At 40.1% G+C, this 24,637-nt stretch overlaps 1 protein-coding gene across 1 annotated transcript in view; it reads left to right on the top strand.

Annotated features, from left to right (window-relative positions):
- Positions 1 to 4,610: 4,610 nt before the first annotated feature.
- Positions 4,611 to 24,637, top strand: part of cracd (capping protein inhibiting regulator of actin dynamics) — a 51,509-nt gene continuing 31,482 nt past the window's right edge. Inside the window, exons 1-5 of the mRNA XM_060823989.1 lie at positions 4,611 to 4,730; positions 12,908 to 13,069; positions 15,831 to 15,952; positions 18,878 to 18,918; positions 23,114 to 23,262. Of these exons, the coding sequence (XP_060679972.1) occupies positions 4,611 to 4,730; positions 12,908 to 13,069; positions 15,831 to 15,952; positions 18,878 to 18,918; positions 23,114 to 23,262 (594 nt within the window). The remainder of the gene's footprint in view (positions 4,731 to 12,907; positions 13,070 to 15,830; positions 15,953 to 18,877; positions 18,919 to 23,113; positions 23,263 to 24,637) is intronic.

The raw sequence follows: 24,637 nt of genomic DNA, 5'->3' as shown, positions 1-24,637 counted from the left end.
AATTAGTATAACATACTTACAATGGTGATAATAAATTGAAAATATATTAAAATTCTGTTGTCACTAGTCAATTGGTATCATTATAACTTTAAATCAATATTTGACTTTCCAGGTTTTTGGAAAGGTGGTTAATTATATTTGGACTTTTTGGTTTCTATACAATTTTGAATTCAGAGGAACACCTTTGTTGTCAACCTATGTGTTTAGGCTGTGCAGAGACATTCTGTTGAAAGGTGGAGGAGGAGATTTCTGCTCTACAGAAAGACCCTAGAATATTTAGGGTGTAAAGTGAAGACACTAGATTACAGCTATGTAAGCATCAGCAGATAATGCGAGAAGAAATTTACCAGAATGTATAATGCATGGAGAATTCAGTATTTTTTGTTTTGACTCATAAAGATCATTTTCAGCTTCCCTGACTGCATAGTCAATGGAAGGCTATGATAAGGGGAATGTTAAGCCTTTATATTTGTAATCTATTATAATATTAGGGATCTAATATGGAACATTCCTCTTAACTGATTATTTCCAAAACTCCATAGATACTAAACTGGTTATATCTGTAATTTAATAACATTAAATGACTTCAGCGAAATTTATTATGTCAACAATTGACTACTTTAGAAAGAAAGATAATATTTTAAAATATACATAGATATAACGGATTATTTCAGGACATTAATATGTTTTACTTTTGTAACTGATGCTTATGTTGTTATGTATTAGAAAACTATTGCAGTGTATAGTTACTGTAGTGTTGTTACTGTAAAGTCAGATTTTGTTCAACCTGATTGCATTAGTTGTCCAGTTTCTATTTGAAATAAAACTTTTATTTGTTTATTTCCTAATTGTGTGAAAATTTTTAATTCATATTTTATCAGAAAGTCGAAAGTGAAGTCATATTTACCTTCATTTTATTTGTATATTGTAATGTATTTCTGATTACATTTCTGACTATAGGATGCAGTCTTCAAAAGCTCCCAGACACATTTAGTTCATGTGTCCCTGTTTAAGTCAGTTGATCTTGTCATGATCTGTACCTTCACACGGCACTTAATCTGCATTTCAAAATTGCATAACTAGTAGATTCATAGCCATGCTATCAACAAATTTTGCAAATATATCCCTTTGATTTTTTATAGTCTATGTATTTTAACAAAAAATGAACACAATTCTTAAATAATCTCTTGTAATTTTTATGCCATGTATAATTTGGTCTAAATTCTTCAGACAATTTGTTATTGTTCTGGTTGTCTGAGCTGAAGCAGTTGTTAATTTTAAATCTGAGATAGAAACATTTTTTGTTAAGCAATAGTATTAATGGAGATGGGCCAAAGAAAGGAATACGGTGGTAGGCCACAGATCAGTCATGATCTTATTGAATGGCGGAACAGGCTTGAGGGGATGAATGGTCTAGGCCTGTTCCTATGACTCCAAAGTAAATTGGTCTGTTGTCTGATTAGTAGATTTTCTAATTCTGATGAAAGCCTTGTCCTCCCATTTTAATATCAAGATGTCAATAAGACAAGATGTATTCAGTTTAAAATTTAGTTTTCAACCTAAATAAGGGTTTTCTCAAAGAATTTACTCATTGGATGACCCTATGTGTTTATTCAATTTTGGCTGATACCTCTTATATAAAAAAAGATAGAACTGCTTGTATTGCGAATTTAGGAAAAACAACTGGCAAATTTCAAACAATATAAAATGTACGTAGCTGTTAAAGGAGGCATTCTCTCCATCACTAATGGCTGAGTGATGTTTTGGAAATGTAAGGTAGAAGATTTCTGTTGGGCAGAAAATCTAAAAGTTCCTTCTCTTTAAATGAAAAAGAAGTTATTTCTGACTATATCTTCATTTGTGTGGTAATCTCCTTAGACTTCACTACAACTTTTAAGATTAGCTATTGCATCTACAAAATAATTGCCCTTCATTTACAAGAGGCACTCACTTGTAACATACAGCATCAGGTCACATGTAGATGGAATTGCTATGCAAAAAAAAACCCCAAGGCCTGCCTCCAAAGTGGCTTTTACAAAACTTGGGGTAAATGTTCAAAAATTAGTCTCATAGAGACAACTGACAAAGAATTGTAATGGGGAACCACAGTTCGACTGTTAATAAACTATTTGTTCAATCTTATTTTTGCAATATGTTTTATGGGTTAATGTTTAAATAGGTAGATATAGAGCATAGTTCTATTTCTGACAGTAGCAATTCTTAAAAATAGTCAAAATTTATAGAGAAATAATGCATTGTATAATGCTTTGCTTTATCAACTTGAATTTTCATAGAAACATAGAAAATAGGTGCAGGAGTAGGCCATTCGGCCTTTGAACCTGCACCACCATTCAAAATGATCATGGCTGATCATGTAATCTCAGTATCCCATTCCTACCCTCTCCCCATACCCTTTGATTCCTTCAATCACAAGGCCCACATCCAGCTCCCTCTTGAAGATATCTAGTGAACTGGCCCCAACTGCGTCCTGTGGGAGAGAATTTCGCAGGTTCACAACTCTCTGAGTGAAGAAATTCTTCCTCATCTCAGTCCTGAATGGCTTAGCCCTTATTCTTACATTGTGAGTCCGAGCTCTGGAGTTCCCCAACATCGGGAATATTTTTCCCCTATCTGGCCTGTGCAGTCCCATAAGGATTTTATATGTTTCTATGACCCAGCATTCTTCTAAATTCTAGCAAGTACAAGCATGGTCAATCCAGTCTTTCCTCATATGGCAGTCCTGCCATCTTCGGAATCAGTCTGGCGAATCATCACTGGACTCCTTCAATAGCAAGAATGTAGCGCGAGTCAGGAGAATTCCAGGCTCAGACCGCCTACCTCAATCGAAATTTCAGGAAAAACGGGATCTTCATTGTTAGGCTGCAGTTGGGATAGATTAGTGCAGGAAAGAGATCAGAGGTCTCTCTGAGGCAGACTTGGTGCTGTGGGATTTTGTCCTGGTAATAAAAAAAGTAAGGCCCTCTTGTCCTCACCACTCAAACATCCACACCTCTACCCATTCTCCATGCCATTCCATTACCTCTCAATCCACCCACACATCGTCCATTCATTCACTGTGAGGCAGGTTTTGACAATCTAGCCACCTCTATGCAAGCTTTAGCTGATGCATACCTATCCAGACATCACACATTGTATAGAAGCAGCGACAAACCTTATTGAGACTGTAGGCTGCATAAAAAAAAGCTTTAAAAAATGATTCATTTCTTACTTTCCTTAAGCAAAACATCTTTGGGCAGCATGGTGGCACAGTGGTTAGCACTGTTGCCTCACAGCGCCAGAGACCCGGGTTCAATTCCCGCCTCGGGCAACTGTCTGTGTGGAGTTTGCACTTTGTCTGTGTGGGTTTCCTCCCACAGTCCAAAAACTTGCAGGTTAGGTGAATTGGCCATGCTAAATTGCCCGTAGTGTTAGGTCCAGGAAAATGGTGAGTTGCTCTTCGAAGGGTCGGTGTGAACATGTTGGGCTGAAGAGCCTGTTTCCACACTATAAGTAATCTAATCTAATCTTTTTACTGCAAGTCAATAGAAGTGACAATCATTCAGACCCTTTGAAGTATCAAGAACAGGAACCAAAAAAGCTTGAAATATTTTAACCTGGCACAAGAAAATTGTGAAACCGACAGAAGTTGATTGATTGGTACGATGTCCTCCAAGGTCCACTGAACTCATTACATCACCTTACCTTCCCATAAAGTGCTATAATTTGGATTAAAAATCTCCACTATATTAATCTCAGGCAATATATACAGAATTGATACACACTATTGACATCTCACACCCTAAACCCAGGCTGAAAGACCCCACTTGTGATATTTCAGAAAGGGATTGTTTCACATTTATGATTTATATATGACTTTTGGAAAAGTAAGTTCTTCAATGATGGGAATTATTTCAAGCAACATGAAACCACTACCACAATTCCTTTCCTAGCAAATGGTAGTCTTTAGGGTTAAAGGGATAAAGGGGTTTGGGGAGAAAACTGGAACTGGATAATGGACAATGATCATGAAAAATGGTGAAGTAGGCTCAAAGAGCTGAATGTCCTACTGTAGCTCATATTTTCTCTGTTTCTATGTACCCAAACCTCTGATACTTTTTTCTGGAGGCAGTACAATTTCAGAAGTGGTGGTAATCTTCCAGTGCTACATTTAAGTTACCTTTCTTAAACTACATGTTCAGAAAGGGGATTGATTCGGAGCTGGTTCATATTTGCACAATAGTGGTAATTTTGGTGATCAAGGCAATACAAAAAGTCTAAAGAAAACTAATAATGAATTTAACCTGGCCAGTCCATTCATGCAGTGGCTTAAAAATATATAAATGTGGTTTTAATCTTCCCATAAAAATGTATACTTTCACAACATATGTGGGTAAAAGCACTGACAAAATAGCTATATAAATACTTTTCAGAATTAATTTTAAGAAGTGGGATCTCATCTTAAAAAAATATATTAACAATGAAAATGTCAAAACCAAATATGACAGGATTTTATTGCTCTGTTTTAATACGAATAAAGTTAAGCTAGGTATTAGTGCAATTTATACTTTGTAACCTATTTATAAAATGTTGACAGGTCCGCTAGCACTAACATGGGAACCAGGGCATTATCACATGACAGTATTTTTATCCCAGAGGGCTCAACAGGCGATGGAGCAATGGCAGAAGTGACATCCCAGGAAAACTTCCCAGGAAAAGTGCGAACCCTTCAGGTGAGAGGTGCTGCAAGACAGGCTGATCCCAACATTGTATTGAGTGGAAGGTTGTAATGTGGGTTGTATGGCAGTGACGAGAGCCAGCGCATGCAGCTATTATTACCTCTGTAGTAATAATGATGGCCACAAGCCAACTCCAGTTTGAGTTAGCTCAGACTCTTATTCATGAGAAATGTTTTTAATTCTCCCTTTTAGAAAGTATCTGTAAATAATAGCATGGAGTGAAATAACATTGTAAGGTGGAAATTGCTGTTCCATTGAGATTCTCACTTTCAATCTAACATTTGCGGATTACTTTTACAAATTATGCACATGAGATCACATTCTTTCTTAATTGCTTTGCTACTGCTGGCAATTGGCAAAGTGGAGAAATGAATTACTTCCTCTCTGAACCTTGGCATGAATCAGGCAGAAACTATAGCCTCTATACGTGTGGCTATAAAAATCTTGTATAAACACATGTCTCAGCTTAGTTTGAGAGTGCAGGTTTTTAAAGTATTTTCAATAATGACCATCACTGCTGTATTTCAAAGAATACCTAAGGCAGACACAAAACATGGAGCCAGAGCAAGAATTTACTACTTAGAGTCAACACATGTCCTTCTGTGGCCTTGGGTTTTAAGTGGCTTGGTGGCTCAGTGGTTAGCACTGCTGCTTCATGGCATCAGGGACTCTGGTTCGATTCCAGCCTCAGGCAACCGTATGTGTGGAGATTGCACATTCTCCCTGTGTCTGCATGGGTTTCCTTCGGATGCTCTGGTTTCCTCCCACAGTCCAAAGGTGTGCAGGTTAGGTGAATTGGCCATGCTAAATTGCCCGTGGTGTCTAGGGATGTGTGAACTAGATGGGTTAGGCATGGGAATGGCATGGTTACAGGGATGGGTCTGGTTGGGTTGCAGTACGGAGGGTTGTGTGGGCTGAAAGGCCTGTTTCCACACTGTAGGGATTCTTTGTAACAGTGTGGAGGATTCCACAATTTGTATCATTGCAGCTATGTAGCACTGTATGTGTAACTTGCAGTCTCCCATGAACTGCAGAGGTATCGGTACATGAGCGTGGATGTTCATTTTTCTACCTTTATCACCATTTGAATAAAATGTTTATTTCCTAGGCCATCCATACAGAATCTGACCTTGTAATAATCTAGGTTAAGCTGATCTTTCAATGACATGAAATATTTTTAATGTTTATATGTTGAATTAAGACAACTTGAGGATAATTTTCTGTTTAATGCTCTAACAGGCCTTGCAAGTAGGCACCCATTGTAGAAATCCCCTCTCCACTTCATCAAAATCAGCATGCAATGCCTGTCATCACAACATCAGTGTTATACACATTACAGGGTTGAAAATGACAATCTCCCACTTTACCCACCCTTACATTTATTTTGGAATTGGAACTTCATTGTTACAGCTTTTCTAGCCCCAGTCTTCCAAGTATCACAACCCATGTTGGAGATATGGCCAGTCATATAGGCCTTGGACTGTGTCAGATTCAGATTTCTGTACGCAATAATGAATAGCTGGATTATTACCAAAACTAAACTTTGTCCAGCAAAGATGTGAAGCCTATTGACAACAGTTTGAATTTTGTAAAGGTATGCAAACTTCTTACAAGCATACACAAACATGAAGAGAAACCAGTATGGCCAAGGAGAATTGTAAAAAAAAAGCTGAGAACACGCTGGGCTGTTTTTTTTCTCGAACAGGTCTCAAATTCTCTCTTAGTTAAAAATGAGTGAGAGTTATTCTGCTCGCAAACTGGGTCATGTGACCTCTCTCTGGCCATTCTCCTGGTTGTGTGACACCATCCAAGCTCCCTAATCTTTGTAGGTGCAACATGTTGTTGTTATATCAGTACCATTTCCTTAACAAAGTGTCCTTTGTTTTAAATTTCACAATATATTTATATGGGTCCATATTTTACAGATATTATTTGTATCACAGCTCTTCATAATACCTCCGCTCTTGGGAGAAATGAAATGTGGCTCAGACGCACTTTACTATAAAATCAAAATATAGGAAACATTTTCTTAAAAATCATGCCTGCATCTGTTCAATCTTGAAGTCTAAGTAATACGCCTTTGCTTGTTTTGATGCTCAGGTCATTTGGAATGAAGTTAAATTCTGGACAAAGTATCAGCTATCACCTTGTTTCACTTTGCAATATAAGCATCGCTAGGAAGTGTGTAATTCCAGAGGCAGATTGACTCTCCTTGAGTGGAGGGTCTGTAGAGCTCTGGAGGGAAACTGACAGCATTCCTGTGTGGGTGGTTTCACTAGCTAACTGTCTCCTAGCACTGCTCTATCGCCTTGTGAGAAGGACCTGGACTGGGTTGAAGATTTCCCTTGCCTTGGTTGCATGCCTTCGGTCCTGGGAACCAAGGCTGAGGCAATGGGGTACACATCAGCAGCAGCTTCTGAGGCTGCTAGTCCTCTCTCTCCATGGCAACCGCTAATCTGCCTATGGATGCAGACAGATGTGATTCACTGCAATGACAAAGAAGTTCATCACGTCGCAGATGCTGCTGATTCTTTTGCATTTGGTACATACTTATTTGGCTGGACTTGGATGTCTCTGCATCCCTGCAGGAGTGATCCTGCAAGAGGCAGGATTCTGTACTCAGAACGGGCGAAAACACTGATGTTGAGCACTGATCCACCTTACGCCTATTTATGGGTAGTCTCCTGTAATGGGAAACAAAGAGGGAGTGAGATGAAATGACAGTGAGTGTCATGGCTGTTAACATTGTTGCATGTTGGGGGGAGGTGGTTAGGTGTCCCAAAAGACTAAATGTGGTGGGCATGCAGAGTTAGTGGTGCAGGAAGCTGAGGGGTAAGAGCAGGTATGGCAACAGTGAGAGTGATGAGGCATGAGCCTTGGTGGGAGGTGTATGTATGGCGCTGACAGAGGCATCAGAGAGAACAATGTGGCACTTAACCTGGCAGGTAGGAGAAGGTCATTAACCTTTTTGTAACACAGCTGACCATTCCTCCACACTCTGGGGAACATGTTAAAGAAGCCATTCCGTACGGACAAGCCCTGTGTACACATAGGATCTGCTTATATGAGGAAGAACGTGATGGACACCTACAGACTCTGAAAGATACCCTCCTAGGAATGGGCTATGATGCTCAACTCATTGATCGACAGTTCCAACATGCCACAGCGAAAAACCACAATGATCTCCGCAGAAGACAGACAAGGGACTTGACTGATAGAGTACACTTCATCATCCCAGGAGCAGAGAAATTATGGCATGTCCCAGCTTTCAGCATACCACTGATGATAATGAACATCTCACCAAAGTCTTCCAACAGCCTCAAAGAGACCATCATTCATAGTAAACTACCCAGTGTCAGGAGAACTGTGACCACAATGCTACACAACCCTGTCACGGCACCCTCTGCAAGGCATGTCAGATCACCGACGTAGATACTGTCATTACACGTGGGAATACCATCCACCATGTACATGGCAGATAGTCATGTGACTCCGCCAATGTTGTCTACCTCATACGCTGCAGGCAAGGATACCACGAGATATGATATATTGGTGAGACCATGGAGACGCTACAGCAATGCATGAAAGCACACCACGCAACAATTGCCAGACAGGGATGTTCCCTCCCAGTCGGGGAACACTTCAGCGGTCAGGGTCATTCAGCCTCAGATCTTCAGGTAAGTGTCCTCCAAGGTGGCCTTTGAGGTACACAACAATGCAGAATCACCGAGCAGAAATCAATTGCCAATTCTGTACTCATGAGGATGGCCTCAATCGGGATCTTGTATCATGTCGCACTACATTTAACCCCCAACGTACTGTTCTGTGTTTGTAAAATCTTCCTTACTGTTCTGACACCACTACCTTGATTACTTGTTATTATCTCTATACCTTAATAGATTTGTACAGCTTTTGATTATTTGTTAGTTTGGTTAGACTAGTTTGGTGCAACTCTGATAACAATCACGTTGTTCCAGCCATTTGCTTTGTCTCAGAGCACCATCTTAATTTTAATTATTATTAATTACCGCTCTGCCTTAGTTAATCAGTTGATAGGTCATCCCTTGTTATTCAGCTGTTGACACTTTATTCATAGCCTTTGACACTTTTGATCATCTGCAGAGACTTGTTATTCAGTCTGGCGACACTCCACTCACACTATTTGTACTTATCGGTTGATGCTCTTAATTACCAGGAATTATCTTGCCATTATCTCTCCGCCAATATATTCTGTGCCTGTGTGCTTCCCTCCACTTCACTTAATTAAGATGTAGTGCTCCAAAAGTTTGTGATTTCAAATAAACCTGTTGGACTATAACCTGGCTTTGTGTGAAAGTGGAGAAGATGCTGATCCAGGTGGTGACCTCTGCTCATGTTGTCCTAGTCTGGAGATGTGATGTCCTCTGCTAGGAAGAGGATGCCTTTTCTCTGGATCTTCCCATCCACCAGGAGTGCAGGATCCCTATCAGAGAAGCTTCTTCAAGATGTTCAGATTCCAGCTTTGACCATGCAGGGCAGCTTCAATGGGTTTTTAACAGTGGTGCATGTGCAAGGAATGCCCATATTCCAGGGATATTCAGTGAAAGGTGTGGAATAAGGTGTCAGAATGGGGCACACTAACAGTAAATGAGATGAGTTTGGTAAGATATCTCAGTTCAAAAAACAATAAGAATATTTTGTATCTGTTCATTATTTCCTTTATTGAGGAAGAAGTATATATACTGAAGATCACTGTAATTATATTTTCCTTTGCAACTGCTTATGTGGTTTTATTCATTAATTTGCTCCATAGCTTGTCAATAATATTATATAATTTATAATCCTATAGCTTTTTGAAGTCTAGGAGACCCCATGAGTGTTCAGAATATATTCAGTAAACCAAATGCAATGGTTTTGTTAATACCGATATTGAGAATGACTGAGAATATTATAAAAAATTCATCAAGATACATACTCCAGTTCAGCAAGGAGCAAGAATTTGAGAATGAACATGGGAGAAATATCTAAGTCCCGAAAAAGTAATAACATGCTTCTACATTATGGCATCTTTAAAATAGAGTATATCTCAGAGCCTGTTGGCCAGTTGCCTGGCTGTTCCACAGTTCAATTATCAGGGAAAGTTTTTGAATTTATAGTTATGTAACCCTGCAACTTATTGGTCTTGTTAACCTTTCATTCAGAGTAATTAGAGATTGAATTATTGCCTACACTTATTGCCTCATGGGAACTTTCTCAAAGAATCCTGGATATCTCTTAATTGGTTTTGTAACCATTATCCCAGCAGCAACATATTAATGGCTTTTAGACACAAGAAGATACATCTTCAACTTGCACCTTGTGTATTGAACTGGCAAACTTGAACAGATGCCCAGTAAAGAAACAGCCCAGTTTATGTTTCATTGATTTCTGTTCTGGTTAACTGATCTACAACACAGGTGATAGATTTTTCTTTGATCTTTCCAATCCCTAGCCTTGCAAGTACTAGATGGGAGCGAGGTGGTTTGAAGGCAACATCAGATGTGTTTATGTTTGTAATTTGGCACATCTTATGCATTGATGTAAGGACCGTTCAATTTGAATCCTTAGCAACATTGCTTGGCCTGGTACAACCCCCTCCTCCCCAACCCCTCCACTATTGAGAAAGTTCTCTGAAAAGGATGTTTTTCACACTGGATGAAGGTGTGAGATGGAATCAGACTCCCCCACCTCAAACACAAGTTGCAAATGGCCACAGAGACCACTTGGTGCCAGGGCAGGCCGTTTGATAAAGGTTTGCTTTAGTTCTACGAGATATCATTCCCACTGCTTTGTGAGAATGATGGCACTTTCTAGTGCTCATCCCCCATATCATTTGATCTTCCACCCACTCTCAAATCCATGTTTTCCCACCTATCTCCTTGTTACTTTAGAGACCTTTTGCCAACTCAATGTCAACTCATAACAATCCATATCACACACCACCTTTGCCTTCTACCTCTCATGTCAACTCACTCAATAGCCACCCTAGGCAGACCACAGGCCCACACTGAGAGGAAATGAAATAAAGTCCTAAATATCTAAAATAGACATCACTGCATTTAAAAAAACCATGTATTCACAACCCTGCCTTAAAGGCAACTAATCTATTAATAATGTTATAATGAAAGCATTTAGGATTATGTCAACAAACAACTATTGAAATTGCTAGAACAGACTTTTTAATTCCACAAAAAATAGGCTGTTATCAATTTTTTAAGGGGCAACCCATTCAAGTATCTTCATGCTTGACAGTTCTTATAGACCTTATCTGCCTGAAAAAGCATTGAAACTTCTTTAAAGATCGAGAATTTCCACACTACTCCAGTGAAAATGTGATCTGAACACTGAGTTCAAATGGCCCTGCTGATATTGAATTTTCCACATGAGTAATGTCCTAACCCCTCCCCTTGCCCCTCCATCTGTTGTGAGTGAAAATAGGATTTGTCAGAAATGGAGACAGAACTTCCAGAGCTGCTATTTTAAAGGCCCACACAGTCTCCATGACTTAGCACAAATTTTAAACTTCAAGTTATGTTTTACTGTATTCTTTGTATGTTGATTTAAACTATACACTGAACTATGGGGATTTAGACAGTGCTGATTATAAGGAACTCATTAGTTCCATCTCATCTTATAACATGGACATTCTTGTGCAACTTGGTGTCCAGATACAAGCAAACTTGTGTACAGATGGTGATTACACTGACCAATGGCACAGCTGAGATGACCAAATTGTTATTTTAAATGTAAAGTGGTTCCACTGAACATAGTGGAGGAGCTGCATCTGCTGCAGCTTTGGCTCCTGCTTTCTACAAATGTATGAAACCTACAGAAAATTGATTAACCAAATAATTTTGATATTGTACAAGAATAGTCCTTCATTTTCTATTTAAATGTACAGCTGTTCAGTTGTATGTGCAAGATTCTATTCTGAAATAACTTTGTGTTTAACAATAATATATATACAACTTACACATATTTGTACCAAAATACAGTATTCCATGTTTTCAACTCTCCATTTTAGAACTTTCCAGGTAAGCTTCTATAGTGCAATGCTAGCTGAAGAAGGAGGATCTATTTACTTGACTGTACAATTGTTTATAATTTTGATTGTATCCTTCAGGGAAATAAGGTGGCATACAGTAGGGGATCTTGAGTATCTAAGGAGGCTTTTTGAGCTGCTGCAGTACCATCTTGTAGGTGGTACACACTGTTGTCCCCCTTGAGTCAGCTGGAGCAATTAAATGTTTAAGGTGGTGAATTGAGTGCAAATCAAACAGGCTGCATTGTCCTAGATGGTGTTGAACTTCCTGAGTGTTGCTGGAGCTGCACCAGTCTGTGCAAGTGGAGAGTATACCATCACAGTCCAGACACATACTTTGTAGATGGGTAGGATCTGGGGTGTGAGGATCTGGGTTCCTTGCTGCAGACTTCCTAGCCTACTCTCATAGTTATAATTATTATACAGCCTTTCCAATTCAGTTTCTGATCGATGTTAACCTCCAAGATGTTGACAGTGTGAATCCACATGATAGTGTTGTTGAATGTCAAGGAAAAATGATTCAATTCTCTGTTGTTGGAGATGATCACTTGTGTGGCCCTTGCTACTTACTAACCTAGCCTGAATGCTATCCAGATCTTACTGCGTGTGGTGGCACATACTTCAAACCTCTAAGACAGCATTAGTTTCTTTTCATTTGTTGATTTGCAACTGTTCACCTCTCTGAAAATTGATTCTTTAAGTCCAAAAAAAATTGAAAATCTAGAATTTCTCTTCCTGGGTAGAACAAAAAAACTGTAAATTATCAAAGTGTTTGATTTATGGTTTCAGGTAAATTTATCAAAAGGGCTGTGTACATATTGCTACAAGCAGTCTATCTGGTATATATTCCACCAAAACATCAATATTTTTATGTATAACAAGGTGAATCTGTTAAATGTATTTTGTCACATATAGTATGATACTTTAAGGGATTGATGATTGAGAAGAGTGTATCTAGGTCAAGGGCTCACCTAGCAGGTTAGGAACAGAATAATAAACATACATTGTGTGACGTTATTGAGATGAATTCTTATTTTTTAATGAATTAACAACAAGCAATTTGAAAAAGCCAAAGATTAGAAACTTATTTACTTTTTCTTCTATTTCTTAGCATCAACTAGCAAAAGATATTAAATTTGGCCAGCACCCCTTGACTCTTATTGGGAAAAGAATGGAAGATACTGGAGCTAATTCAGAGGTTGATCAATTTCTCCGCAGTCCATTGGAACAAGCTGCTCTGCAGGATACCAAATTACCAGCCTCAACACCTAAGGTGAGTTTTCAGTCATCACTAGATTTTGTCTGTAAATCTAGTGCTTTGTATAAAATTTGCTCTTTTTCTTTTGAAATTGACAGTTTCTGATAATGTGTTGGCAGAGTTTTGTCATTAAAACCCACAATAAAAGTTCTAATTAGAAAGTTTTGCATTGTTTGATTGGAGCAATGAAGCAACACTCAGGAGATGTATATTGCAGGAGGGGTAGCTGTTTAAAGTTCTGATATTAGACCTTTCCTGATTAAGGGGCCATTTGCTTCATGAGAAATAGTTTGTGATTTTTTTTCCCATTGTTTTCAAACATGGAGTGGAATTCTCCCTTCCTGGAGCAGTATGGGAAATGGAGAGAAAGTTGACAAAAGATACTGAGAATGAAAAAAGTCTCAATCACAACATTGAAAAAGATGTTTACGATTTCGCCTTTAATTTTTAAATGGCAACTTCAGCATTTTGCTACTGAACGATGACTACATTACACGTTGCTAATTGCTGAGCTTACCTTGTTTATACCTTGTCACGAGAAACTAGACAGTGCAAATTCCAAACAGGTAAGTCAGAGCAGGTAGCTAGTGGCTGCAGCTCACTGATATCTTGTCCTAACCATCATTCAGCTACGTCTTCGGCACAAATTCCATCCTTGCTCCTTGGCCACCAACCTCCTTCGGCCTTTGTCCATATAAGGTGGCAGTGGCAAACCACCAGCCTCATCATACCAGATGCACATTTACAAAAACACAGAGCTTAGGGGGAACATTCACACACGCATACCTTATGTATCCACATCTTATGGTTCTTGGCTTCCTTTCTTAGCCCTTGTACATTTTGTGTTTACTAGGAAGCAGTCAGACTCTGTGCCTTGCCCTGCTTTTTATTATACAGTCTTTAGTGCTAAGTTACAGAATGGCAGCCTCTGTAGCTTGCATCGCTTCTCAGTGTAGATAGAACGCAGCTTATCTGTGGCAGGGAACATTGAACAGTCAAGGGGATGGGCACGTCATTGTATGGTACTGGGCTATATCAGTATCACACCTGCAACACATGGCAACAGCTTATGTGGCAAATACACTGTTTATGTTTCAAGCAAATGGCCAATCAAAGAGGAGCAGACCTTACTGGGGTCAAGGGGTCTATTGTCAGCCAGTGCGTGTTGCCACAGTCAACTCCAGTCCAGGGCTGCCATAGTCAGACAGGAGCTTGGTCTTACAATCTGTGTCCTTGCAGTCCACTGATTGAGCCACTGTCACAATGGCAGGTCAAGTGCAACCAATCTGAGGATTACAAGTTGGTCTGTTGGGGTGTTGTAGAGGCATCAGTTTGGGGAGCAGTGGGCTAATTTTTCCAGCAATGAGACAACAGAGTGGATTGAGTATTATGGGAGTTGATAAAAAGTGGAGTTGGAAAGGCACAGCAGGTCTGGCAGTATTGGAGGAGTAGGAAAGTTGACGTTTCAGGTTGAGCCCCTTCATCAGGATTGGGTAATGTATAATGGATGAGTATGGAGCAGCAGTTAGTGGCAATGCATGTGGACAGTGGTGAGGTGTCTAGCATGAATTAATAGGAATGTCACAGGGCAGGAAATGTTAGTAGTTTTGGAGAATTTGGTGGCTGAGATCTGTTGAGTAGGCATTGTGATGTAAGATTTATTGTGATTTTTATATATATATATATATATCATTTATGTTTGGATTTTGAACTAGTGGTATGTGGGTTTGTTCTGTATTTCTGAAATGTCTGACCTTTTAGGTATTTCTGTAGCCACAGTGATTTTTTTTGTTGAAACAGCCTGACAAAGATAGTTCAGGGAGGCTAATGGGACTTTGTTTACATTGGGAGAATTGACAAGCAAACAAAATAAATAAGGTGGTACGTTAGGCTTTCAAGTAGAAGATTCTGGAATTGATGCTTTAGGTGTAGGAGAAGCACTCATAATTTTGGGACAGGAGGAAAACTTTTTTAGTTTCAGTAAGGCAGTTTGCAGAAGTCTTAGCTGAAACAGCATGTGTAAACAAAATGTAGTGGTCAATTTAGCAAAGTTGACTGATGGTTGGTTTGTAATAGAGAGTGACACCAACAATTTGGGCGCCATTCCCACACCAGCTGAGGTTACCATGAAGGATCCTCCTTAAGCTTTCCCTTGTCTGAGGGCTGATGACCCTCAGGTTAAATCGCTACTAATCCTCTCTCTCTCAAATGAGAGAGCAGCCTGTGATCTGGTAAGACTATAGTGACTTTACCTTTACATTTACCTAAGAAACAAAGGTAATTTTAGTACTATTAAGAAAAGGATTATGTCAGCTTAGTTTAAAAATTTCAGACCATTAATATTTCGGTAATATTGGGTTAAACCCCTGAAGCTGGGACAATCTGAGTTCAGTTCCATGAAGGCTCCAGGAAGAGGACATCAGTCTTAAATACAATAATTTATGTCACAGTTAAATTAAGTTAAATTAATGTAATCTGTACAGATATGGAAGAGAAGAGAATTCTATCTGGTGTGAGTACTGTAAAGCAGTGGATGAAAATGGAATAGTGTAGGATAGATGGGCTTCAGATTGGTTCCACAGGTCAGCGCAACATCAAGGGTTGAAGGGCCAATGCTGTGCTGTAATGTTCTATGTTCTACGTCAGTGCTTTTGGGATTAATGTAATAGCATTTACCGTGTGTTTTGAAATTTTAAAAGTGTGTTATATACAAATAATTTGGTTTATGTTATTTTATCTTCATCTCTTTTGCATACTTCTCCATTTTTTTGTTCAGGCCAAATCTTCAGCATTGTGTGTCTGTGTTACGATAAAAACAAATCAAAAACTCATCATGCCAGATTTCAGTCTGAGATCGGACTTGTTTGGTAATAACATCACCTGGGATGATAACGACATGTAGTATGTAATAGTGAGAACTGTAGTTCATGAGCTTTAGTGAGAAATGTGTGGTGACCTGGTGAAGTAGCAGAGAGAGGATGGTGACACTTATCCTTGCACAGAGCAAAGGATCGTTGACCTACTTCCTGATCTTCTCTTTAACCCATGACACAACACTGACCTGGGCCACTATCTGGGTCCAGGTTGTCTGTGTCTGATGGCATGGCTTCCTATGGCAGTCAGTCAGGAAAGGCACTGTGGTCTTTTCCAAACTAACTCCCCTGACCCCATCTCCCGGCTCCAGGTACCTGACCCTGACTTTGATGCGTCTGTGTTTTCTCCTCCCTGGGTCATGTCCTCAATAATGACAACCACAGCGTGAGGGTCAGTTTATATCTTGGATGGTGTGCAGTGGGGCTTTGTGTACGGTGCTAGCTGGGACCCCTACGGTGACCTGCACTGCCGTCTCTCCTGCTGTGAGACTCTATCAGAAGGGAGCTGAAGGGGCCATCTACATTAATGAGGTGAAGAGCGGAAGATTACGTGAGAAAATCCACTCCAGTCCATGAATCTCATTTGACAAAGCTTAACTGAAAATGGGAAAATTCCACATGTTGTATCAATACTTTGTTTTGTTGATTACATGTGGCTTCATATTGTCATGGAGTCAAAGCACTTATGCGAAATAGGAATGGGACAATTACATTGCCATTGCACATTGACTACTTTATCCAAACACTGTTGATGATTGCCATAATAAGTAAAATATCAGCCTAAATTTTAGAAAGTTAACCTCTTTATCTCAGAAAGTAAGTTTGATTTATTCTACTTGCTTGCAGCAATTTACCTTGGTTTGAAACTAAAATGGATTATTGTATGGATGGAAAGCACAAGGGGCTGGTGGGAAAGTAAATTGAGTATTACATGTGCCTGGTTGGTGCATTTTTGGCAGAGGGGCACATAAAATAGGGAAGGTGTTCAGCCCACCACTTTCCCACCCAATCCTGACCCACCCACATGATAAAGGATATGGTCAGGCACCAAAATTAGCACACTGCCCAACATATGTAAATAAATAATTAAATAATCTTGTTATGCTGACTGAAATAAGTCTTTAGTAGCTGGCATCCCATCACCAATCACCCTTTATTTACAAATGCATAGCCTTTGACAAGAGCACTGCCTCTTGCTGAGTCAGACATTCCAGGGCTCAATATCCCAGACCTTCACCTTTTTATGTCAGTCGGGTCTCCCTGATTGGACCAGATTAACAGCTCCTCTCAGAGAACCCATATTGTATGAGGTCTAGCTGGCTGACATTGCTACAAACACTACACTGACTCAATAATACTGCAGGTTTGGTTAGGCAGGCAGAAGTGAGCATATTTTAAAAGTATGTGGGAATTATGGAGGTGTACTTTCGGAGGGTGCCTCCAGTGCATGGGGGATATCCCACCAGAAGCTCATACTCTCCTTTCCAAGTCACACAGACCTTAAAAGATATCCTCCTTACCATCACCTCCCTAAGATCTCCAAGCCTTCCCCAACCTGTACCTCTGGCTCCAGTGTCCTTTCTCTTGGGACTGATTATAGTTCCATGACTCTCCATTATGGACCTCTAGCACTGTTGGCACTGTGGGAGATGGTAGCCAACGTTAGACTTTTGCTTTGCTCAGATGGCTGGTCTTCATCCCGCTCAAGGGCAGAGGTTCCAATCTGTGTTAAGTTAGCCCATTAACACCCTGTCATGGCTATGAGGAAGGCTTGTTTTGAGTCTGTCGACTGGCTGCTTATTTGCCATCAAATGAAGATGAGTCACTCACTCCCCCACTAGTCCCCCTGTGATTTCCATCCATACACTCATAGAGTCATACAGCATGGAAATTGGCTCTTCTGCCCAACTTGTTCATGCCGACCAAATTTCCTAAACTGAACTCATCCCAATTGCCTGCATATGGACCCTGAATCCCACTAAACCTTTACTATCTATGTACTTGTCCAGATGCCTTATAAATGTTGTAATTGTACCCGCCTCCACCACTTCCTCTGGCAGCTCATTCTATACATGCACTCCCTTCTGCGTGAAAAAGTTGCTCTTCAGGTCCCTTTTAATTCTTTCCCCTCTCATTTAAACCTGTGCCCTCTAGTTTTGGGCTCCCCTACCTTGGCTATTCATCTTGTCTATGCCCTTCATGAGTTTATGAACCGTTAGCCTCCTCCACCTTCTACTCTCCAGGGAAAAAGTCCCAGTCTGTCCAACTTCTCCTTATAACTCGGTACCATTCTCAGTAAATCTGTTTTTCATCCTTTCTAGTTCAATAACATCCTTCTTATAGCAGGGCGACCAGAATTGTACTCCAAATGGGGCCTTACCAATGTCTCATACAGCTGTAACATGTCCAAATCCAATGCTTTGAATGATGCAGGCACGTGTGCCAAATGCCTTCTTCACCACCTTACCTACCTTAGGGATAACAACATTCTAAGATTCTGATGTTTCCATTTGTTGTAGCTAACAGAAGAAAATCTTTAAGGTGATAATTAGAAACTAATAATTTGGAGGGAAATTACATGAGAACAGACAATTGGGTACATTTTGCAACAAATTCACACTACACAACAGTGACAAATAGGTTTAGAAAGTGGACTCTGCAGTGAAGCCTTTTACTGCACTGCAGGTGGAAATTTGTGTCCAAAATTGCAGCCACAATATGAACAATACTGAGTTTTCCAGACAGGATGTTATAAAGGCCAAATAGAGCATGTCCTTTTTGCCAATAAAATATGAGAGTTGGGGGCTTTATATATAAAATATATCTCTTGCACTTGCAGTTTTTGCCTGAGTGATCAGCGATAGTACTGATTAGCTTGATGAAAACCAACACCACACAACGTGTAGTTCAGACATGTCAAGTACTGATCATCTCAACTTCTGGTTCTGAGACCTTTGACCATGGTCCAAACCCCAAAATCTAAGAGACCACTTTTCCCAAATCCAGATCTGATGCTCAGACCTAATCCAAAAGACCTAAACCATGCCAACAACACTTCCTAACCCCAACTTGAATCTCCCAACACTTTTTCTCTGAACCACAATAAACCCTGGATCATGCATCTGAGGCCCAACCTTTCCTTATCGACATGTTTGTGATCTTATTTCATTTCTTTCCTGAGTATTGATAGACAAATCTGTGTGGTTCCTACCTGCGTGCTATCTCTCTTATATTCAGGTCTGATGTCCAAAATTCCAGGCTCCTTCGATCTCCTCATGTTCCTCCTGGTTGTTTATACTCCAGGGCAGCTGTCCAAACATGAGCAGTACTAAATTTCTAGGCTCCAATACATGTTGATATAGATTTTAAAACTGACATTGTAAATAATAATCAGTACACTAAACATTGTTTGAGTCTTTATTTCTATAGTGCATTCTTCAAATTAATTCCATATCAGTCATTCAATGTATTCTGTTCAACAGAGGTCAATTTTGAGACCACAACTATTCCCATTATGCATTAATGATCTGGAAGAAGGAACTGAAGTCATTGTTGCTAATTTTGCGGTGACAGAGAGTTAGCTGGAGGGACAGGTAGTGTTGAGGAAGCAGAAAGGCTGCGGAAGGACTTGGACAGGCCAGGAGAGTGGGCAAAGAAGTGGAATGTAATGTGGGAAAGTATGAGGTTATGTACTTTGGTAGGAAGACTAGATGCATTGACTACTTTCTAAATGTGGAAGGGCTGCAGAAATCTGAAGTACAAAAAGGAGTTAAGCGATCTAGTTCAGGAGTCTCTTAATGTTAATGTGCAGGTTCAGTTGTCAGTTAGGAAAATAAATGCAGTCTTGCAGAGGGCTAAAATAGAAGAGCAGAAATGCAGTGCTGAAGCTGTATGATGCTCTGGTCAGACCATATTTGAAATATTATGAGCAATTTTGGACCATGTATCTAAGGAAGGATAAGCTTGTATTGGAGGGGGTCCAAAGGAGGTTTACAAGAATGATCTGGGGATGAAGGGCTTGTCATATGAGGAGAATTGAGGACTCTGGAACTGGACTTGGTGGAGTTTAGAAGGAAGACGGGTAGAATCAAATTGAAACTTACAGAATACTGAGAGGCCTGGATAAAGTGGACATGGAGAAGATGTTTTCACTAGGTGGAGAGAATAAACCTCAAGGGCATAGCCTCAAAGTAAAGGAATGACCCTTTAGAACTGAGATGAGGAGACATTTCTTTGGTCAGAAGTTGGTGAATCTGTGGAACTCCTTGCCATGGAAGGCTGTGGTGGACAAGTCATTGAGTGTATTTGATACAAAGATAGGTTCTTGATTAGTAAGGGGATCCAGGACCATGGGGAGAGGGCAGGATAATGGGGTTGAGAAACCTATTAGCCATAATTGAATGGTGGAATAGACTTTTTTTAGATTACTTACAGTGTGGAAACAGGTCCTTTGGCCCAACAAGTCCACACCAATACTAACCCCCTGAAGCACAACCCACCCAGACCCATTCCGCTACATTTACCCCTTCACCTAACACTACAGGCAATTTACCATGGCCAATTCACCTAACCTGCACATATTTGGATTGTGGGAGGAAACCGGAGCACACGGAGGAAACCCACGCAGACACAGGGATAATGTGCAAACTCCACACAGAGTCGCCTGAGGCGGGAATTGAACCTGGGTCTCTTACGCTGTGCCACCGTGCCATCCATTGATGGGCAAAATGGCCTTATTCTATGTGTGTATGTTATGGACTGTATGGAATGATGGAAGGATCAGCTGAACTGAATATTGCTGCACCTTTACACATTTAACCTTAGATGTGAAGTTAGTATGTATTTCAAAGGTACAAAGGGCTTTTTGTTATATTGTTTAATGTCAACACTTTCCATTATCTTCCATAATTATTTTCACTTTTATAATCATCAACATTTTTTAATCCATCCTTCCATTTCATTTTCCCTTCTCAGTCCAATGACCCATCCAATCGGCTTAGTTCCTTGAGTTTAGATGAAACAAGAGTTGAAGCAGAAGAGCAGGTAACAAAATTTTACATCACTAAAAAAAATGGTTGGTCAGTTTATTTACAAATTGCAAGCTGAGAACTGAATGTGTAAATGAACAGTAATGACAAAATTGTCACCATTTTACAACACACATACAGTCTGTAGTCTGATATTCCAGCTAGCACTAGGATTAGTTATGTCATAATCTAGTACTGTATACCAATTCTTAATCATAAACAGTAAGTTTATGGAAACACACAGAAACTTAAACACAACAGCCTACATTTACACTGCTGTATTAGGGTAGCAGGCAACAGAAAATTTCTCAGTTTGGTACGCTCATCTTGGAAGAAAGTGTTCAAATGGCAGGCTGAATGAATTTTTGTTCTATATTCAATCACAGGGTTGTGAGTTTCTCTGACTAGGCCAGCAGTTATTGCTTATCCTTAATTGTTCAGTTAAGGAGACAGTCAAGAGTTAACCACTAATCAAAAAGAAGAGTCCACCCCATTGGATTCACATATGGGGCCAGACAAAGTAGTTTCATTCCCTAAAGAACATTGGTGAACCAGATAGTTTTTTCTGACAATTGCCGGTGGTTTTGTGGTTATCATTAGACTTCTAATTCCATATTTTATTGATTTCAAATTCCACCATCTGCCAAGCCAGGATTTGAAGCTGAGTCCCCAGAATGTTACCTGGGTTTTTGGATTAATAGTGCCATCGTACCACTGCTTAATTTCAGTGTTCATATATGTAGGATGAAGGTGTGCCCACTGTCCCCCAGACAATCTAGGAGGCCACAGTGACTGCCAAGTGCTGAGGTGGACTGTTAAAAAGGCCTTGTTTCTCTGAAAGTTTGCTCCCATTGTTCCTTGATTCTTGGCCCTTCTGTACCTCTTGAACAATCCCAGCCTTGTGCCAAGCCCATATGTGTCAAACATCCCAACATAGGTCAATCTAAGAAGCTATGCTCAGATAGCCATGGGGTCAGATAGCACGGAAACAGACCCTTCAGTCCAGTTCATCCTTGCCGTTCAGATATCCAATCTGACCTAGTCCCATTTGCCAGCATTTGGCCCATATCCCTCTAGACCCTTCCTATTCATAATTCTCATCCAGATGCCTTTTAAATGTTGTAATTGTACCAGCCTCCACCACTTCCTCTGCCAGCTTGTTCCACACATGCATCACCCTCTGTGTGAAAAAGTTACCCCTTCAGTCCTTTTTAAATCATTTCCCTTCAAACCAATGCTCTCTTGTTATGGATTCCCCCATCCCAGGAAAAAGACCTTGGCTATTCACCCTATCTATTCACCTCATGATTTTATAAATCTCCATAAGGTTAACCCTCAATCTCCAACACTCTTCAGTTTTTCCCTATAGCTCAAACTCTCCAGTCCCAGCAACATCCTTGTAAGTATTTTTTGAACCCTCTCATCTTTAACAACACCCTTCCTATAGAAGAATGACCAGAACTGTATGCAGTATTCCAAATGTGGCCTCGCCAATATCCTGTACAGCTGCAACATGACATCCCAACTCCTGTACTCAGTGCGCTGACTAATGAAGGCAAGTGTACCAAACACCTTCTTCACACCCTGTCCACCTGCTAGTCCACTTTCAAGGAATTGTGCACCTGCACCCCTAGGTCTCTTTGTTTGGCAACACTCACCAGAGCCCTACCAGTAAATGTATAAGACCTGCTCTGGTCTGCTTTACAAAAATGCAACACCTCACAATTATCTAAACTAAAATCTCTCTGCCAGTCCTTGAGGAGATGAAGTTCTAAATATCTCTGATAAAGTTCACTATTATTAAGAAAAAACTCCCATTCATCAATGCCCATTTAAACTTTTTAAATCCTCAAAAGTACGGAACCCCATTTTGAAATATCAGATGTGTATTCATAACCACACATTGGAGACATCCAATGTTTTAATAACCTCTTTGAACCTTAAACAAAACAGCAAAACAGTGCACCTGCACACTCACTACCTCCACACTCCCCACCACCAGTAGTAACTCAACTGTGAGATTTTCTTCTATTTCGTGATTGTATTTTGTAACTCTTCTCATTTTTAAAATTTAAGGTGTTCGTAATGATGACAGCTGTGTTTTTTTTAGGTTTCAACTGTTCGATCTCTGTGGCCCAGTAGATCCCTATCATTAGTGACTTCTGGTGGGACCATTGAATCGATTAACTTGGATGCTGTTCCACAGTCTGTGAGACGCCTGGACAACACAGCAGCGAAACATAAACTCTCTGTCAAGCCAAGAAATCAAAGAATCTCAAAGAAACATGGGAGACTTGCACAGGTACATGTACTGTTAACATTCATTGTGAGAATTTTGTATGTTTTTGTTCTTCAATTGGAACAGTTTTCAAATACCATGTGACCCGTGTGACATAATATCAGTGAGATAACAGTTGGGGCTCCAAAGGAAGATCACATACATTTTAGATATGCTCTGAAATATTTTATGAACTGGACAATTAAATTATTAATTCTTACAGTACTTGTATGTTAATCAGTAGCATAGAACCACAACAGGAATGGCTGAAAAAACTCAGCAAGTCTGGCAACATTTGTGAAGAGAAATCAGAGTTAACATTTCAGGTCCAATCACCCTTCCTCAGAACTGATGGTCGATAGGAAAATGTGGGTTTTTATGCAGAAGAGAGGTTAGTGAGGGGGGCAAGGAGTAAGGAGTAGACGATAGGTGGGTATAGAGCCCAAGAGAGAGAAACACAGTTAGACAGACAAAGGAGTGGATAATGATCTGGCTAGGAGGGTGAATAGCTGTTAATGGAGACTACTCGTGGCTAACAATGGCTTGGTGTAATAACAGACTATGCGATTACAAAGCCTGGTGTGTGGAAGTGGGGGCTAGGGCTTAGAAGAGTTCAAGCCCTAAAGTTATTGAAATTGATATTAAGTCCAGAAGGCTGCAAGATCCTCAAGCAAAAATGAGGTGTTGTTCTTCCAGCTTACATTGAGCTTCGCTGGAACAGTGCAGCAAGCCTGAGACAGAGATATTGGCCAGGGAACAGGCGGTGTGTTGAAGTGGCAGGCCGCTGGAAGCTCAAAGTCACTTCTGCAGGCAGAACATTGATGTTCTGTGAAGTGATCATCCAAATTACACTTTGTTTCCCCAATGTCGAGGAGACCGCATTGTGAGCAGCGAATGCAGTAGGTTAGATTGTGTGAAGTGCAGCATAGAACCATAGACACTTGTAGCACAGAAAGTAATAATTTGGCCCATCTGTGTCTACTAGCTTTATGAGAGGATTATGCAAAACTTATCCCAAGGTTGCCTTACACCAGAATCCTGTACCCTCCTTTGCTCGTTTCCCTTAACACAACTGTTTCTGCCTCATCCATTCCCAGTGGCAAAGTATTACAATCTCCAATAGCCATGCGATTTTCCTTTGGAGCCCCAACTGTTACCTCACTGCATTCTCTCCTATTCTATATCCTTGCCGTCTTACTGCTAACTCAATGAATAATTCAATATTAATAATTCACCAACAAGAGGAAATAATCTTTCCCTCTTTGCCCTATCAATATCTTTATAGTTTACATTGTTTTTCTTATCCTTGCTGCTGTTGCATTTGTCCTCAAACGTAGACATAGAAACATAGAAAATAGAAGTAGGAGCAGCCTGTTCCACCCTTCAGTATGATCATGGCTGATCA

This window comes from Hemiscyllium ocellatum, chromosome 1 (genome assembly GCF_020745735.1).
Source record: "Hemiscyllium ocellatum isolate sHemOce1 chromosome 1, sHemOce1.pat.X.cur, whole genome shotgun sequence".
Classification (NCBI taxonomy): domain Eukaryota; kingdom Metazoa; phylum Chordata; class Chondrichthyes; order Orectolobiformes; family Hemiscylliidae; genus Hemiscyllium; species Hemiscyllium ocellatum.
This window is presented reverse-complemented; position numbering and strand designations above follow the sequence as displayed.